A 20,097-nucleotide genomic window follows, 5' to 3' on the forward strand; every position below is an offset into this window, starting at 1 on the left:
ACAGACCTTGAGCACTCCATAACCGGAAGGCTTAAGTTGGTGGTAGTCAAATTGTGCATTCAGAGCGGACAGAAGCTACATGACTGCACAAAATAAAAACGGTTTGTATCTACAATCATTCTAGGTGACCCATGCAAAAGTAGATTGTAAGGCAACAAGCTACAGCTCTTTGCAGTCCCTCTTTCTTTCTACTTTATGGCATTCCAAGTTTTATAATTGGATCAAGCACTACAAAACACCTCATTACTTAAACTGAAGAGGCCTGTCTAGGCAGCTTTTCAGGGGATCGTGTGTGTGTGTGTGTGTGGTTGAATGCGATTGCATGTGCTTGTGTGAACCACTGTGAACGTGTTAAAAGTAAATGTGTGTCTAATGATTTACAGGAATTTGCACCCTGGACATAAAAGCTTGAAACACACGATGCATTGCAGTACATGCAGTCTTTTTTTTTCTTTATAACAATAGTTCACTGAGAAGAGCACTGAGATTTAAAGCACGTCGGACAGATTGGCTCACAGAAGGCAGGCAAGAAAATGATTGGAGTGGATTAAAGATGTCAGTACTGCGTTTGACAGCATGAGAAAGCACTGGAAAGCAGAAGAATAAAGAGCGGGCGCCTGCTTAGTGGGCTGCCCACTGCTTCACTGAGTGAATGGGTCAAATGCAGAGAAAAACAAGTAATTTCCCCATGGGGATCAATAAAGTATCCATTATTATTATTATTATTATTATTATTATTATTATTATTATTATTATTAATAGCCCAGGATTGCAGGCAGATGAGCAATTCCAGATCTTTCTTACTGAACTAATGCATAAGCTTGATGATAATGCGTATCAATCAAGGACCCTTACTGTGCCAGAAGAAATGCAAAATACTGTGTTTGATTTCCCCCATACTGCTCATTTATGTGTTTATTGATGTATTTCTGTACCATGCCCACAGGTGGTTGCTGAGACTCCTGAAGCAGGGATTTGTGGAAAAGGTCATCTGATCTGCATAATTTTTTATTACTAGGAATATTGGAAGTGATTGAACTGAGGCAGGTGGCAAGTGAGCAATTTATTATTTCATATGTCGCTAAATTAATTATCCCTCACCAAGCTGGGTATGCACAATGTGGCAATGAAATTTACTTGTTTGTGCTTCTGTGTGTGTGTGTGTGTGTGTGTGTGTGTGTGTGTGTGTGTGTGTGTACTGTATGTTAAAGGTTACTCTAATCTGCTAAGCACAAGTTCTGTCGAGCTTTTCAAAGATCATAGCTTCATTAATGAATATATCAGCACTCTTCTATGTTTTGTCTTTTCTTGAGATGGATACTGCTCATTAATGCAGATATCTGATCAGCGAACCATATGGCTGCAACTCAGTACATTTAAGCATTAGACGTGGTCACAATGGCCTGCTGAGCTCAGCATCAAAACGTGAAATAAAAGTGATTTAAGTTATTTCACACCTGGCATGGCTGTTGGTGCCAGACAGGCTGGTCTGAGAATTTCAGAAACTGATGATCTATGGGAATTTTCCCACATAACTAGTTCTAGGCTTTACAGAGAATGGTCCAGAAAAGATAGAATATCAAGTGTGCAGCATTTCTTTGGGCGAAAACTTCTTGTTGATGTCAGAGGTCACAGAAGAATAGCCAAACTGCTTGAAGCAGATGTGAAGAATAACTCAAATAACCACTTGTTGCAGTCAAGATATGCATAAAAGCATTTCTGAATTTAAAACACATCAGACGTTGAAGCGGATAAGCAAAAACCAAACCAGGTGCTACTCTTGTGAGTTAAGAACATTAAACTGATACTACAGTTCACACGGGCTAACAAAAATGAGACAATAGAAGACTGGAACAACTTCACCTGGACTGGTGAGTCTCGATTTGTGCTGCAACATTTAGATGGTATGATCTAAACTTGGTGCAAACAACATAAAAAATCATTGATGGGTGGGATATTTTCTTTGAAAACTTTGAGCCCCTTAGTGCTAATTGAGCATTGCCCAAACACCACAGCCTACCTGAGTATTGTTGCTGACAATGTCCATTCCTTTATAAATGCAGTGTGCTAAACTTCCAATGGCACAGCATGTCACAAAGTTCTCAAACTGGTTTCTTCTGCATGAAAATGAGATTACTGTACTCAAATGGCCTCCAAAATCACCAGATCTCAGACCAGCAGAGTATCTTTGGGATGTGGTGGAAAATGTGGAGTCAAGAAATCTGCGTCAACTGTGTGATCCTATCATGTCAATATGGACCAAAATCTATGAAGAATGTTATCACAAAGAATTAATTATCTGACACTAAGTAGGTGTACCTAATAAAGTGGGTGCTTTACATTTAGGTCTATTTTTATTGAAACTTCCAACATAGCACACTATGACAAAAAAGAAAAATCATACCTTTTTGTACATGCACACACAAACTGTGAAGGAAAGAAAGTTAAAGTTTTGAAAACCTAAAACAACTTGTGAATGCAAAAGGGACACTTATTTGTAAAGTCCTTCTCCCTCCATGGTTCATCCAACAGTGTGCTTGCCTCTTCATGCATTATGCGTAAAAACACTTCTGCGAAGAATACATCTGTGCATCCTCAGTTGTTTAGAAGAAAATAAAAAAGGTATGAATGAATTAAAAACTGAGATGATTTTTTTTTAAAAAGACAGGGATCATGAATCAGCATCGTACACAAACACTTTTTTCCATAGGCTCATTGTTGTGCAAGGCAAAGTATTTAAGCTCCCTAGAGGCATTCCTTCAAAACTGTTATCAATCAACAACAACTGGCTATGTTTTTCGACAATAAAAGCCGACATATAAATTAAAATGAATATAAAGCAGCCTTGGGGAAAAAAGGGAGAGGGGGGTCATCTGCATTTTTAAAACAAACTACATTACTCGTGAAGCCTTTATAAGTTGGCGCTGTCTTCATTTGTACCTGTATGCGTTTGTATGCTGTGTAATATAACTCGAATGGTTTCATGGTTCTCAATCTTTTTTTACACATCTTCTTTTATAGAGGATTTTTTTGCACCTTTTGAAAAACACAACCCAACAGGCTTTATATCAGTCCTTTTTTTACTCCTCCAACTCTCGCCTGCGAGACGGGGCAAAATAAATTGGAAACAGAAAAGTGAGAATGCTGGAAAATATGGTTGATATGGCCAGAATGTGTCATTATTGAAGGTAGGCGTAAAAAGGGCAGGCGGTGTTATAGCTGGAGGAAATAATTTCTCTGCACAATTCAGATTCAGTGTTTTTGTGCTAATGGGTCTGTCAAGGTGAGCCCATCAACGCTGCAAAAAAAGAGGGGTGGACGGGGTGGGGGGTGAGCTAATTATAAAAGATGTGTGTGCATGCACGAGTGTTTCATTGGGTTTGCACAGGTGTGCGAAATCGAGAGAAAGAAAAGCAACAGAAGAGGGCCAAAAACAAAGATAGCTGCTGTAGAACAGTCATTTACAAGCTTTCATGAGTGACTAGTGACACCCACGCATCATATGTCAGCATTGTACTGAATCATAATGGAAGATGTGTTGCAGGGAGGGTTATTATCATCCCATCCCATTATTTTGTTGTTTAGAGATCATTGAGATATATCCTCTGTATATATACATATTAAAAAAATTTGCCGTATTGATTTATATTACTTCTTAGCATCATTTCTCTTTCAGCGCCCCAGTAATATTCTGGTAAATATACCAAATGACTTTTCCATTTAGTCATAAGTTACTTTATAAATCTTGTAAATTTGTAGTGCTGTGGCTCTTCTGTTTTAACCCAAGAGAAGCAAGGCTTTTTGACAGTTTCCTAAAGCCAATAATTCTAAAATAATTGGTCTAGTTTCACTGAATAAGTGTGAGTTATCCAAAACAAAAAAAAAGCTTAATCTTTTAGATTGGTGCAATTAGTACTGCTACTAACAGTGCATAATGCTGAGGGTGCCATCTGTTATCCAGTTGCCATTCATCTTTTTCAAATTTACAGAGGTGTTTTGTGTGTCTTTTGCACACTAGAGGGTGCACACGGATCTCGTCCAGATTTCTTTTGTTGCTTCCCAAACTGGCTGTTGAAAATAATGTATTTCACAGTTCTATGCACACAGATACACGTGTACTTAACACTTTAACCATGGAGCTATGTTAGTATTTTCTCTATACAGTGATATAACAGTTAAAAATGAAAAATATGAACCCTTAATCCTTATCTGTCGAAATCTGGTGAATATGCTGGCATGGTTTTAATGGATGTTCTGAGTGAGCATGTTTATCGTATGAGGAAACATTTGCTTTCTAACTACAGATGTGCCCATTTACATAAGAAATGATATATAATTTAATCTGAGCACCTATGAGGAATCTTAGGTGATACTCTCTACCTCCATTGCCAAAGCACCAAATGATGGAGTACCTGGTGGAGACAATAGTGGGCCAGCCCCCAACGCATGTACATTGACGCTGCTGCTGATCCACAACTTACTAAGACATTTTATGCTGTTTTTTTCCTTTCATCTGTCACCCCTCTTTATGTCCCAGTGGCAGTAAGCCATTGTTTCTAATAAAGCCATATAGAGATTGCCCAGTCTGACTATGGAGCCACTCACAGCAGTCCCCTGAGGCATGGCATCACTCTCCTCTCTCTCTCCTGGCACACTGCTTCAACCCAAGAGAAGAGCTTTTCTGAATATGGATGAAAACCCCATGCTGCCAATGGGCACACTGCTGTGGACCAAATCTTAGTTCTGAGAGGAGAGTGGAAAGAGGGGAAGAGAGAGAGTGGATGGAAAAAAGAAAAAACAAATTGCCAAACAGCAACTGTGATGCATGTAGACATCTTTCTCTGTATTTTAGACTCCAATCAATGGTGTATTGTTTAAAGAGTTATAAATTGTTATAAAAAACATAAAAAAGAGAAATTTAGACAAAAAGCCCAGATATTTTTGAATTTCTGTGACAGTGAAAAAAACATGTAAGGTGAACGTGACACACAGCGCAGCCCACTGCAATGTCTTTGTTGTCAGTATCCAAGGCCAAATACACTTATGCTGTTTTTCAAGTGCTTACACTATGTTCCTCTAAAATGACAGTCCTTAGTTAAGTTCTCCAGGTATGACTGGGTATCCATCTGTTAATTTTGTGCCAAAAGCAATCACTCTTATCAGCCAGCACCTGCCATTTGCTTTTCCCAGCTGACATTTGATTAATTGACTAAATGATTTACTGGCAAATGTCATAAATGTGTGATCTGTGTGCGTGTGTGTGTGCGCGTGTGTGTGTGTGTGTGTGTGTGTGTGTGTGTGTGTGTGTGTGTGTGTGTGTTTGAGGGGGTGGGCCAAATCTAATCAGGATGAGCTACCTTTTCAGCTGAATATACTGAAAAAAATTGTACCATCTTGTAAAAATACAGATATTTTCAGTAATTAAAATGTTCTGAAGATCTGAAACGCATATATTAAATTATATTCAAATACTGTAGCCCTAAATCTACATTAAATCTTACATTTTTTCTATATTTTTGTATGTTCTAGTTTAATAAACAGTATTTACATGTGTAAAAACAATAGTGAGGTGTGTGGTAGGAGTGGCAGATGGGGTCAAGGCGGGGGTGAGATTACATCATGGAACGACTCTGGTCCCTTTCTTGATTACGGACAAGAAGGACAGGTTAACAAATGGACAGGAAGGCGTCTTCATGGACTGTAATGTTTGCAGAAGATATACTGTGATCTGTAGTGATGTTACGGAGTATAGCATGGTGGGAAAGGACGGAGAGAAACCCCCCCCCCCCCCTAAGTTTTGTTGGTTTTGTTTTTGAGTTTGTTTTGGATTAATTGCATGTTTTTGTGTTTATTTACGGTTGTTGCACCTGTGTGGGAGGGGAGATTTTACTCTAGCCCAGCTGCCAGTGAGGCGGAGTTGAATACAGGGAGCGGCTGATTGGAGTTCCTCTTTATAAAGGGGAGAGGAAGCAGGAAGTGTTGTTGTTGTTTTTAGTAGGACCTCGGTGAAGCAGGAGAGCCCCGGAGATCCAGGACAAAGTGTGCGCATTTTTAATAGAAAGGATTCTTTTTTTAGCCTGGCCTGGTTTTTGCTTTTAACGAAACGGAGGACGTGGAAAGGAGGACGTATTCCTATGGAGCTGTGAGAGGACGTGCTGGAAAAGAGAGGACGTGCTGGAAAAGAGAGGACGTGCTGGAAAAAAAGGGACGTGTTGAAAAAGAGGAAAACGAGCACTAGACTGGAGACCTCCTGCGCCCCGATAAGAAGAACTGGACCAGCTCGGGGAAGTTTAACTGCCGGGAGGTAATGTGGAGACCCAGCCTCGAACAAAGTTAAAGCCTGAAAAGGTGGGTGGCAAACCTGTTTTAGGGAGCTGCAGGATTGATACGGTTGGTTGCGTGTTCGTGCAGTGACCCTCTCTCCCCTGTTTGTAACTAGGCGAAGAACTCGGACCGCGGTGGTCTTTGGGCTTTGGATCCCTGGCCGGGGTTGTCTTCAGCCGGTAGTTTGCCTAGAGGAAGAAAAAATAAATTTTGTGTAACCCATTGCAGTGTGTGCGTGGTGGTTTGTTGCTGGTCCCTACTAGAATTCCTATTCTTTTTGCACGGAGGCTCTCTTAACAGACTTCCCGTAACATTTGGCGTTTGTCGACAGGATTTGTGACCAGTATACAAACCTACCTGCCTTAGACTGATTAATATGGCGGATGAGTTATCTGAAACCAGGAATATGGCGTCACCATTTTTTATCGGTGCGCCCTGGGTACCAAAATTTTGTGGGCTTAATACGAATTATGAAGATTGGGAGAGTCAAATTAGCGCAATGCTCCGTGCTCAAAAGTGGTCGATAGAACAGCAATGTGATTTTGTATTGAGTGCATTAGGAGGAGAATCACGACGTGAAATTCTTATTCTGGAACAAGCGGAGCGGGATACGCCAGATAAAATCTTTCTTCAGCTTAAAGAACTGTATGGGGACAAAACAGCCGTGGGTACCCTGCGTGCCATGTTTTATGAATGTAGACAAAGGACAGAAGAGCCTATTAGAAAGTTCACGTTACGCTTAAGGGAGTTGGGCCATCGCCTGCAGACAAAAGAGCCACAAGGGTTTCGGCGGGCTGACCTGCACCTGCGTGATCAGTTTGTCTTGGGTCTTAGGGAGGGTGAGATACAGCGTGATCTGCGGCGTTTATTAAGGCACGATCCTGACCTCTCATTTGAACAGGTGCGTAAAGAGGCTCTGCAATTGGAAGCGGATGCGCTGTATGGCGTACATGAAGACTCCGCTTGTGCTGTAGTAAGAGGGGATTTAAAGTGGCAGGATACTCTGAATTGGAGAGATAAGTTTAAAGTGGAGATCCTTGCAGAAATGAAGGAGCAAATTATGGATCTCAAAAATACTCTTCAGGAGGAGCTGAGGGAATTTGTCCGACCAGCACCAATGCCACGGACGTTTTCAGCTCCTAGAGGTGAGCGAGAAAGGTGGAACCTTAGTTCCCCTCAATATAGGGGAGGTGTTGAAGTGTCCGAGCCACCCCCGGTGACAAAGCAAACCCCACGGTTAGTGGAGCGACCACGGCACAAGTGGGATGAGCATGGGCAGCCTATTTGTAGTAGGTGTGGAGTTAGTGGACACATGGCAAGAGAGTGTCGGGGCACTTCATCTCAGATGGCTTTAAACGAGTAAATCCAGTCGCTATGGGCCAGGTGATTGGAAAGGATGATAGTGGTCCAACTCAGTTAAACCACCCTCAATTTTTAGGGGCATGCCGTCAAGTAGAAGTATTCATTGATGGTAAAGAAGTGACATTTTTGCTGGATACTGGGTCTAATGTAACATTAATGCCACAAGCCTGTTTTAGGAGATTGTTTGGTGAACAGGAGCCGGGGAAAGAGAGTGATCTTAATTGGCTAAAGCTGAAGGCCGCGAATGGATTGGCTATTCCTTACGTGGGCTATGTGTTAGCTGAAGTACAGGTGGGAGACATTACCCTGAAAGATATGGGAATTGTGATTTCAAAGGACGACCCCAATAATTCTAATGCATTACCTATATTAGGTATGAACATCATCGTTCCATGTTGGGATGTGTTTTTTTTGAAACCTCAGACGCAGACCCAGACCTGGCCTGTTGGCTCGACTGTAGACGCTCAACAAGCGTGGGCATCTGCTTTTCAGGACTGTCAAAGAATTCAGGCAGCTGTCCCCGTACCACAAGTAGGGACCCTGCGACCCGCTTACCGCCACCCGGTGAAGATCCCTGAGCACAGTGAGCAGGTGATTTGGGCTAGGGCCCCACAGACACTGAGGAAAGGACAATGTATCTTGGTGGAGCCATTGGAAGGGCCTAGTACAGTTGCCGTTGCTCGATCGCTAGGAACTGTCTATAGAGGCCGGGTCCCCATCAAAGTAAGGAATCTCAATCCTTTTCCTATTACGTTACGACGTTATGAGGCCCTGGCTACATTCTCCACGGAAAATGTCGACATTCAGGAACCTTTTGAAGTCACGTTTGAGCAAACCAGGCCAGGCATCGTTGAAGTGGGCGTATCCCAGGTGAGCTCGGAACCATCTGGTAAAGCTCCTCACATTGAAGTTATGACACAAGGGCGGTCGAATCTATCTATGGAGGAGCAGGAAAAGTTAAATGGTCTCTTGAGGAAGTGGGGCGATGTGTTTGCTGCCGACGAAGAGGATTATGGCCACACAGATGTAATTACGCACTCTATTCCGACAGGTATGGCACCTCCTATTAGAGAGCGGTATAGGCCAATCCCCCCTAAAATGTATCAGGAAGTGCGAGAATTGCTGAATAATATGATTCGATCAGGGGTGGTGCGAGAGAGTACAAGTCCCTGGGCAGCACCCATTGTCCTGGTAAGGAAAAAGAATGGGGAATTGAGATTTTGTGTGGATTACCGCAAGTTGAATGCAGTGACACATAAAGACGCCCATCCATTACCTAGAATTGAAGAGACCTTGACGATGCTGACTAAATCAAAATACTACTCCACCCTTGATCTAGCAAGTGGGTATTGGCAAGTGAAAGTTTCTGAAGCTGACAGGGAAAAAACTGCATTTTGTACTCCTTTTGGCTTGTATGAGTTTGAAAGAATGCCTTTTGGATTGTGTAATGCTCCAGCAACATTTCAAAGGTTGATGCAGAGTTGTTTGGGAAGTCAAATCACAGAGTCCGCTTTTGCCTATCTGGACGATGTGATAGTATATTCACCGGATTTTGACAGCCACCTAGAACATCTGCAGGCAGTGTTTGCAAGATTGAAGAGCTATGGGCTGAAGTTGCGACCTGATAAATGTGTTCTTTTCCAGCAACAGGTGAAGTTCCTGGGTCACCTGGTGAACAGTGAGGGTGTGGCTCCGGACCCTGATAAGATTGCCGCTGTACAGAAGTGGCCGGCCCCGCAGACTATTCATCAGGTGCGTTCCTTCTTGGGCTTTGCCGGTTATTATTGGCGGTTCATTGCAGGGTTTGCGGGTGTTGCTAGGCCTCTTAACTCGCTGCTAGTGGGAGTACCGAAGAATAAAAAACAGAATATCCCCATAAATTGGGATGAGGATTGTCAGCAGTCCTTTGATCTTCTGAAGCAGAAATTGCTCGAGGCTCCTATTTTAGCTTTTGCTGATTTCAGATTACCCTTCCGGCTTTATACGGATGCCAGTAAAGTGGGCCTTGGTGCAGTACTGTCTCAAGTACAAGATGGGAAGGAATGTGTGATAGCCTATGCTAGCAGAAGCTTAGCACCCGCCGAAAGGGATGATGCAAACTATAGCTCCTTTAAACTGGAGCTGCTCGCTTTGAAGTGGGCGGTGACTGAGAAATTTAAAGATTATCTATGGGGGTCTCTGTTCACAGTTTATACTGATAATAATCCATTGGTCCATTTATCGACTGCAAAAGTGGGCGCAGTGGAACAACGGTGGGTAGCCCAGCTCGCAAATTATCAATTTGATATTAAGTATCGGCCTGGCCAGGAAAATGTGAATGCTGATGTTCTGTCTAGAATGCCATTGCAGGTGCAACCCCAGGATTTGGTGCCTCCACAGAGTGTGGACGAAAAAGCATGGGTTCAGGCTGTGAACATCGATTGGGATCCAGGATGCTGGCAAGGCTTACAAGAGCAGGACCCCACGCTGCATAGAGTGAGATACTACATGGCCCGAGGAAAGATGCCCTCTGGGGAGGAAAGACGCCAGGAGCCTATTGCAGTCTTAAACTACATGAAACAATGGTCACGGCTGGAGTTGTTGGAGGGTGTTCTGGTCCGCAGGGGGGTGGATTCCAACACCTGTGAGGCGTACTACCAAATCCTTGTTCCTTTGGAGGAACAGCAACCAACATGGAAGGCTTTCCATGAAAGGAATGGTCATTTGGGGGTGGCAAAGATACTTTCGATGCTGCGCCGTAGTTTTTATTGGCTTCAAATGGAGAAGAGAGTGCGGGACTGGACAACATCCTGTGAACGGTGTGTACGTCATAAAGGTCGTGGTGACGGTCGGGCCCCACTTAGTCCTGTTCTTACACACGCACCTCTCCAAACCGTGGCAGTTGATTTCCTGACATTAGGTAGACCGGCAGACTCATACCAGTACATTTTGGTCGCCACTGATTTGTTTACAAAGTATGCTTGGGCAATACCTACCAGGGACCAGACCGCTGCAACTACAGCGAAGATGTTGTTGAGACATATTATTCAGCCAATTGGATGCCCAGAACAACTGCACTCGGATCAAGGTGCTAATTTCGAGTCCGCCCTCATAAAGGAGCTCTGTCAGTATTATAATTGTCGGAAAAGTCGAACTACTGCCTATCATCCTCAGGGAAATGGGGCCTGTGAACGTTTCAATCAGACATTAATAAATATGCTGTCCACCCTAGAGGAAGAGAGGCGGACTCGGTGGGTACAATGTTTGCCCGAACTGCTCCAGGCTTATAATAACTCTGTCCATGCGTCTACAGGTTACACCCCCCATTACCTGATGTTTGGATGGAATGCTCGTCTGCCAGGCGAGCTGTTTATGGGGACGAAGAGACCCATGGAGTCAACCACGACGCAGGAGTGGGTGAGGAGACATCATGAGCGCTTGAGGCTGGCATACCAGATGGTGGAAAAGAGCAGCCAGAAGGCTGCAGGCCGGATGAAGGACAGGTATGATGTTGGGGCTAGGGCAGCACCATTGCTCCCGGGGGAAAGGGTTCTAGTCCATACGACAAGAAGGGACGGACAGGGCAAACTGGCAGCACACTGGGAGGAAGAGATCCAAATTGTAGTTGGCCAGCCAAACCCTATGAACCCAGTCTACAGAGTTCGGCCAGAAGGTAAAGATGGGCCTGTTAGAGTGGTCCATCGTAATCGCCTGCGCATATGTACTTTCTTGCCTTCCGTCAATGATAAAACAGGAGGTGGCGCCTTAGAACCAGGAACGGCAGCTGCGCATGATATAGCGACAGCCTCAGACCAGTGGTTACTTCTATGGAGTATGGCACAGCAGATGCCAGGGCCAGGTCACTATCCGTCCTCCAACAAGTCCGCCCCTGCAACTCAGGAGGGTTTAAGGAGATCTGCCCGTGAAAATCTCGGGAAGCCCCCACCTCGATATACTTAGTAGAGTGCCCGAGGACGGGCTAGGAAAAAGTTAGGGTGGGTGTTACGGAGTATAGCATGGTGGGAAAGGACGGAGAGAAACCCCCCCCCCCCCCCCCCCCCTAAGTTTTGTTGGTTTTGTTTTTGAGTTTGTTTTGGATTAATTGCATGTTTTTGTGTTTATTTATGGTTGTTGCACCTGTGTGGGAGGGGAGATTTTACTCTAGCCCAGCTGCCAGTGAGGCGGAGTTGAATACAGGGAGCGGCTGATTGGAGTTCCTCTTTATAAAGGGGAGAGGAAGCAGGAAGTGTTGTTGTTGTTTTTAGTAGGACCTCGGTGAAGCAGGAGAGCCCCGGAGATCCAGGACAAAGTGTGCGCATTTTTAATAGAAAGGATTCTTTTTTTAGCCTGGCCTGGTTTTTGCTTTTAACGAAACGGAGGACGTGGAAAGGAGGACGTATTCCTATGGAGCTGTGAGAGGACGTGCTGGAAAAGAGAGGACGTGCTGGAAAAGAGAGGACGTGCTGGAAAAAAAGGGACGTGTTGAAAAAGAGGAAAACGAGCACTAGACTGGAGACCTCCTGCGCCCCGATAAGAAGAACTGGACCAGCTCGGGGAAGTTTAACTGCCGGGAGGTAATGTGGAGACCCAGCCTCGAACAAAGTTAAAGCCTGAAAAGGTGGGTGGCAAACCTGTTTTAGGGAGCTGCAGGATTGATACGGTTGGTTGCGTGTTCGTGCAGTGACCCTCTCTCCCCTGTTTGTAACTAGGCGAAGAACTCGGACCGCGGTGGTCTTTGGGCTTTGGATCCCTGGCCGGGGTTGTCTTCAGCCGGTAGTTTGCCTAGAGGAAGAAAAAATAAATTTTGTGTAACCCATTGCAGTGTGTGCGTGGTGGTTTGTTGCTGGTCCCTACTAGAATTCCTATTCTTTTTGCACGGAGGCTCTCTTAACAGACTTCCCGTAACATAGTGAGAGCAGGGAGCAGGTGGAAGAGAGTTTGGAAATGCCGAGGTATGCTCTGGCGAAAAGAGAAAGTCAAGTAAATAGAAGCAAGACAGATTATGTGTGGGAATGAGAGGGAGACAGTGTCACAGTGAGCTGCAGGGATCAGAGGTAGTGAAGGTAGATGCGTTTATATACCTGGGGTCAACCATCCAAAGCAACAGATTGTGCACAAGAGAGGTTAAGATTAGGGTGCAGGCAGAGAGGAGTGACTGGTGAATAGTGTCGGGGTGATTTGTGATAGAAGGATACCAGCAAGAATGAAAGGAAGGTTTACAAGATGGTAGTGAGACCTGCTATGATTGTATGGTATGGAGACAGTAGTACTGACAAAAAGACAGGAGGCTTAACTGGAGGTGGCGAAGTCGAAGATTTCCATTAGGAGTTAAACCGATGGACAAAATTAGAAATATGTATTTCAGAGGGACAACTCAGGTTGAGCAGTTGAGACACAAAGTTAGTGAGCCAAGAGTGAGATTGTTTGGACATGTGCAAGGAAAGTGGATATATTATCCAAAGGATGTTGACAATAATGCTGCCAAGAAGGAGGAAAAGAGGAAGACTTGAAAGAATGTTCATAGATGTAATGAAGCAGGGCATACAGAGGGTCGGTGTGACAGAAAAGGATGCTAGCTAATAATATGGTTAAACATCACTATATTACAATTAATCGGTCTTAAAATTGCAGAGAAGTATTGTTATTTGTTGGGTTTTATTATGCAATTTTATGTGAAAAATCTTTTACATTTAATCCATATTTAATATGTTAAATTAAAAATACTGTTGTAAAACTGATAATAATGGTTTGTAATTACAGAAATCTACTGTTCCTTTTTGATTATATCAACTTTATATGCAACATTGTTGGCATCATAATTTCAGATTTTTGTCATTCACATTCATGCTCCTTATGTGACAGCGACAGAGAGGAAGTGGTACTTGACACTTGTCAAGTCTTATCGGTGTGTGGAAATGCTACTGTGGTGGTGAACAAAGACGACTGTGAAGGAACATGTGGTTTAGAATTTGAAAGTACTGCTGCTCTCAGTTCCTGTTTCGTGGTTTCTTTGTGCCTTTCCATTAATATGACGGTTGTCTTTTTAGTAGTAATCTTGTTCATTCGAATTTGTTAATCTGATATATAAATGATGCAAAATTCTGCATAGTAAGATTACCATTTTCTTTACTACTACTATTTTAAGGAAAAGTTTAATGGAAAGTTATTACTAATAGTACCTGAGTGACCACATATATACCTCCATGTTGGATAAAAATAATGATTGACGTTGAATGGCTATATTGCAGGAGTTGAAAGGAAAACAGACTGAAAGGCCATTTCATAACCAAATGTCAGCTGTGTCACGCAAAGGGATGGATAGTTTTTGGATTTTTATCAATATCGGTATTAGTACTATTATTGCTCAGTTGATAAATAAAGACATCAGCTCTCACTATGAAATGTGCATGCATCATTTTGATTTGATGTTTGTCAGAAATTCCCTCCTGTCTGACCCCGTGCTTGAGGCACTGAGGCTCATGTGTTAAGAGCAGTGAGTCAATATTTAGAAGTTTAGATATTTATAAAACACAAGATAAAAAGAAGGTGTTTGAGACATTTGCCATGCATTCCACTGCAGGCATCTGTGCTGAAGTTAATGCTTGTAATTTACTGGTGGAGTTTTACTTTATGTGGGTAATAACTGCAAGGTTCACTGAGAATGAGTCTTACCTTGAATGGAACACAATTAGCATACCACTAACGAGCCCAATAAATAGACTGTCAGTAGTTATAGAATAAAATAAGTAAAAAAAAAAAATATTTTCCATTTCCTCACTTTTAATAACAGTAGATAGTGTTACTGAAAAAAATCACTGAAAACAAAATACTGTAAAATATGAATATGCAATCTCGCTTCCTTTGTTAATATAAAGTCTTTCATGTGTGCTGGCTACAGTGCAGGTGCTGGGAGTATTGCAAACAGTACAACTGAGTGCAGAGAACTTCAGAGCTTGGTGCTGCAAGAAAATGACCATTTATATTGACTGGGTCGAAATCTGAGCGTGCTGGTCCAATGCCAGAGGGGAATGGTGGGGGAGTTTGACTCTTCCAGAGTAGCAAGCACTTAGTAAGTAAATTACTCTAATGATTTAGCTAGTGGAGCTATAATAGCCAGTAGGCAGGGATGCATGTCTGAAGAGAGCAACTTTTCTGTCTTACAGAGCATAGTTCTACTTAGGACATCCTGCTGAGGAGAGGAGCTCTGTTGCATACAGAGCAACGATATAAATAAAATATTATTACCATTGGAAAGTATTCTTTTTGAGGGTAGAGAAAGTAGAATGTTTAGAGATGCAGACTTTCTTGTGAAAAATATAGTTTTCACAGGGCTCTATGCAGTCCTGTAAAAAAACTAAGTGCATCCTTTCTGCTTCATTAGAATTAAGAGGGTAGGTAACAGGTGAGTGTGCCTAATCAGATGAAATTGATTAATTGATTATTAACAAGTCTGATCACCTCTATAAAAGTGGAAGTTTGGAGAATTTGCTTATCTGGAGGACTCAGATGTATTAGCACAATACCAAGAGTGGAAAATTCAGACTATACAGACCTCATTCAGCACATTAGATGTTAAAGTTCATGCAGTTCAATTAGAAAAAGACTTAACAAGTATGGTTTGAAGGGTTGCCAGGAAAAAGCCTCTTGTCTCAAAAAACCCCCGAACACCACATGGCTGTTTGCAAACCATGGGGCTTCTGAAATAATGTATTTTGGACCAAATGGGGAGATATTTGGCCAAAATGCACAGCATCACATTAGCAAAAACCAAACGCAGCATATAAGCCCAAACATTTCACAGTGGCCGGGTTGATGATTTGGGCTTGTTTTGCAGCCATAGGACCAAGCAAAACAGCCAAGCTTGTTTTGCTTGAATCCCTCTGCATACCAAAGATTTCTAGAGAATAACTTGAGTCCATCTGTCCATCAGCTAAAGCCAAAACTGAGTCATGCAACAAGGCAATTATCCCAAATCTACTAAATGAAAAATAATAATGGTGTTGCAATGCCCCAACACCATTGCTCGTTCTCCAGACCAGACCTCATCATGATGGAACTGCTGTGGTGGGCCCATAAGAGAGCTGTGGATGAATGAATGTCCACAAATCTCAATGATCTAAAGTAAGATTGAAGAAGAGTGGACCAGAATTACTGGTTATTGCTGTGAAAGGTGATTCGACATGCTGCTAAATCACGGGGTGTACTTAGTTTTTCAAATGACTGCATACTTGCCGCTATGAAATAATTACATTTGACACTTTTAAACTGCTAACCAAAGCTGAAAATTGATTTCTTTAGGGACTGTGACTATTTTTGTCATAATCAATTAATCTAACTAATAACATGCTGAACATTACAAATTTGTAGAAATAAAGTTCTATAGTATTTTCCACATTTCCCTACAGGCCAAAATGAGACATTTGTGTTACTAATTTTGTTGCTTAACTCTCCAAACCTATAGGCATTTTGCTTTAATCAATTTAATCAAAATAACCTTTAATCATATTTTGAGGAAAAGGTCAAAATTTTAAAGAGTGACCTTATTCGAGCCCATCAGTTAGAAAATGCTGGTACTGGACTGCTGGTATAGAAGATAGAAAGTTGGCAGCCAGGTCACATGGTTTATTACAAAGTTGTGTGGTGGTGTCAGTCTTCTCATATATGTTTGACATCACTATACAGTATATGATATGTAGTTGTTCACGTTTCCTGTGTCATGTCACTCATCACTGGGTAATGTGTCATAGACCAAGGACAGGAGAACTATGTTTTATGACACCGCTGTACCTTCAATAGCTGCCCTGAAGGGAAGAACTGAATATGGCACAGCTACACACACACAATAGCTAATGAAAATGGTGGCATGACAACCAAAGAGCTAAACTGCCTCTCTGATTGATGATAAGAGCATTATGCCACTGTACTGTACTTGTTACACCATACTGAAGCCTCATACAACCTTCTAACATTAATGGGGGCTTTGCGCCACTGGGAAGTCCACTGCAGGCACAGGTCTTGCCATTGGGAAAAAAAAGTAGTGCAACACAAAAACACTCAGATCTAAGAGAACAGTAAGATGAGATGTGGAGATGAAGTAGAATGGTGGAAGCATAGTAAAAGCCAATGAGAAAAAAGAAAGTGGGTTCTTTCTATGCCAAGGGTGAGATGACCAAGTTTCTAATGTGTCAAATTGATGTCTGTCTCTTCCCTCTAATTCTTTCTTTCTTCCATAGTCTTTCTTCTCTGACTAACACACACGAGCAGAGACTTCAGAGTGTTTTATAAAGAACTCCATTCAGCTATTGGCTGCCTAAATTGCCTCTCAATTTTCATTTGGGTCTTCAGTTAGTCTGTGTGCCTGCTCCCCTTGTGTTCTCTCTCAAACCACTAGAAGCGCTGCTTACAGGCGGATCAATGGCACAGCCCCAGGAGTAAAGGGAGAAGGACCGACTGAGGGTGTTTTGTCGTTCTTCCTCTCCTCCCTCTGATGGTTTCCTGCATGTGTTTCCAAAGAAGGTACAGCTAATGCTAAAGTTCAAAGAATTGTATCTGTGTGTCAAAAGCATTGTGCAGATCATTTTGATAATACTTCTGAAAGTGTTTTCCAGTAATTAATAATTTGAGTTAAAACACGTACAATCTTTTTGATGGATAAAAGTAAAAGCATATGAATGAAATAGTGATGTTGCTACAGTTTATTCATAGTTGTCTATGAGTGAGTCAGATTGTTTAGTACTTTGCCATGCTAAGGCATAGATTTGTCAGATTCCTCGGGTAAAAATATTAATCAGGCATATCTGGTGATTGTTATTAATGGACACGCCTACTATGATATTGATTTTCAAATGGTGGTTATGACGCTTCCACTCCACTGATTTACACAATTTACTTTATCATAAAAACATAAATAATACAATAAATAAATTCCATTCATTTTATCTCCCTAGTCTCAAACAGCTTTAAAAGACTAAAGGAGAAACCACCTTTTGCAAGGTATTGAGCCATTGATCCTGTACGGCTTACTCTGAAGAAAACCTGCAAAAGATTTTCCCTTATTTGGCATAGTTACTGTGGTGATGGAGAGCACTGTTTAACTTGTCCAGATTATAAAACCTTCCATGTATGTTTAATGAAATGAAAACATTAATCACTAAAACGTTTTCCTGTTATGAATGAAGTGAATACAGGCCTTTTTATAATCAAATGTTCAGTATCTTTGACACACATTTAACCCAGATTGACAGAAAAATATAAATATGAACATAGAAATGTTGTATGCATCTATTAGTTTTTAAACACCATACACCAAACACCATAGTTTTTAAAATGGTGTTTAAAAAATGGAGCTTCCTGAAGGTCAAAGTTTGCCTTTAAACACTGGCTGCATTTTCACTCATTTTCAGTTTAATCCTCGTACTTGACCATTTTCAGAAGATTGTTTTGTTTGCTTTTTGTAAGCCACTTACACTGACCAATTCAAGTATAAAACAGACACATTCTAAAGGGATGAACCAGTGCTGTGTCTATGCAACAGACAATCTGTGTCTGAACCAACTTTAATTTGTATCTTTAGGCACTTTCTAACTAGCAGCATGTCACAAAAACACATTATCCCATTTCTTTCACAGAATCTATGAAAAATGTCAAAGATAACATAAGTTGGCAGGTATAAAATAGTATTTTTGCAACAAGGTAAAGCCAAAGAGTGCTTTGACAGAAACCTAGCATACCTTGTCATGTTGTGCAGTATGTCCCTAAATCAGATTTGAGGAAAGTGGACAAGTATGGTGAAAAAAAAACCAAACAATCCAGTGCACATGAATAGTATCTGAAAGTTATGTCCTTAAGAAATGGTAACGGCTTCATTTTTCAGCATGACAATGATCCCAAACACACTGCCAGTGCAAGAAAAGGACACCTGGATAGAACAGCACACAAAGACTGCCAGTAATGAAATGACCTCCCCAGAGCTCAGACCTCAGTGTTATTGAAGCAGTGTGGGATCACCTTGACAGAGAACAGAACAAAAGATAGCCAAGATCCAAAGAAGAGCTTTGAACATCCTTTACGAAGCCAGGAGAACGATTCCTAAAGAAAACTTAAAGAAATTAGATGAAAGCTTTGCTAAGAAAGTTCAATCTCTGAACAAAGAATGAAGAATAAAAGTGGTCATACACAGTATTGATTTTCAACATTTTCATTAGAATTGCACAAACTTTGTTTGCATTACTGCATTTCCCATTTTCCTAGCAAAATATATCTAAAGAACAGTGACTCAAAACTGTAAAACAGTACTGATTTTTTTAAATTTTCTATTTGAAACAAGGTCAGTTATCAGGACACACAGGTAATTCACAGATAAGTGTGGAATAAAGTGTGCAGTTTATCTTCCTACCAAATATTTAAGCATAATGTGACAGTAATTAGAGTGAGATGAAGCTCATATAAAGACCATACTTCCATTTAAATGGCTCAATATGGCTGAGTAATGAGTGTCTAAATACGCTCATACTGGTGTGTTATCATTACAGAGACAGGTTCAATAAGACAGTTTTTCCCTCTAACATTCTCTGCTCTATTTCATAACTTTAAAAGAAACTGTTTCCAAAAGAGTTGACGGTGGCAAAAATAAAATAAAATAAAAAAACACAACGCAATAATTGAAAATAGGACAACAACCGCATATACAATTCTGAAACCCATGATGCTCATTTTAAATTTGATGTCAATATCACTTTTCAAAGAAAATTTTAAAGGGGCATGTTTATCACGGTGTTGCATCATTTTTCCTTTAACAACACTCTAAGTGTTTGGCTATAGTTTTGAAAGTGAAATTTAAGCTGCTTATCTGCTGAAGGCCCACTTTATATTTGTATTTCTTTCATAAAGCTAAAAAATTTTCAATGGGTGATGAAGGATTAGTTTGGCATTGTCAACGTTGGCAATTTTTTACGCATCGCGTGCCTCAGCAATTACAGACGTCCTCGCTCTATAACGTTGCCATAATACTACTCACAGTTGATTGTGGAATATTTAGGAGGATGAAAGTTCACCAACTAACTTGTTGTCCTGTCTTTCTCTTCCGTCTTGAGGTGACTGCTGTTGTAAATTGGTGCTATATAAATAAAAGTGAATTGAATTCAAAATTTGCAAGTGTGGCATCTTTTTACAGTACCTGTAGGTACTGTAAACTACCACTGTCATTTATACACCTATGGCACTGGGACTGGGATTGAAAACAATTACATTAGAAGATTAAGAATCGTGGCTCAATTCTTTTTTTCTATATATTGTATCTTGTTGAACACTGATGGCGCCAGCAGAGATGTGCAAGATACCCATGCAATGTGCATCTCAGTAACATCAGTGATGCTGAATTTTAGACTGTTGGACCCTCTCCTCTTTATTCTAAAGGATGTTCAGCAGTTATTC

The 20,097-nt window shown here is 41.5% G+C and overlaps 1 protein-coding gene across 3 annotated transcripts; it reads left to right on the forward strand.

Annotated features, from left to right (window-relative positions):
• Positions 1–5,796: 5,796 nt before the first annotated feature.
• LOC146711286 (uncharacterized) lies at positions 5,797–12,481 on the forward strand. Of its 3 annotated transcripts, XM_085454089.1 has the most exons (5): positions 5,797–6,348; positions 6,440–9,438; positions 10,979–11,168; positions 12,012–12,283; positions 12,375–12,481. In XM_085454089.1, the coding sequence occupies exons 2-3, from the start codon at positions 7,699–7,701 to the stop codon at positions 10,997–10,999; spliced, it is 1,761 nt and encodes a 586-aa protein (XP_085310215.1). In that variant the 5' UTR covers positions 5,797–6,348; positions 6,440–7,698; the 3' UTR covers positions 11,000–11,168; positions 12,012–12,283; positions 12,375–12,481. The 3 variants fall into 3 exon arrangements, with proteins under 3 accessions (XP_085310215.1, XP_085310216.1, XP_085310214.1); XM_085454090.1 differs by lacking the exons at positions 12,012–12,283; positions 12,375–12,481 and having other exon boundaries at positions 6,440–8,737; positions 9,331–9,438; positions 10,979–11,657; XM_085454088.1 differs by lacking the exons at positions 12,012–12,283; positions 12,375–12,481 and having other exon boundaries at positions 10,979–11,657.
• The last annotated feature ends 7,616 nt before the right edge of the window (positions 12,482–20,097 follow it).

Source organism: Copadichromis virginalis, linkage group LG4, assembly GCF_057382275.1.
Source record: "Copadichromis virginalis isolate Kocher_CV1m ecotype Utaka linkage group LG4, C_Virginalis_male_GT1.1, whole genome shotgun sequence".
NCBI lineage: Eukaryota > Metazoa > Chordata > Actinopteri > Cichliformes > Cichlidae > Copadichromis > Copadichromis virginalis.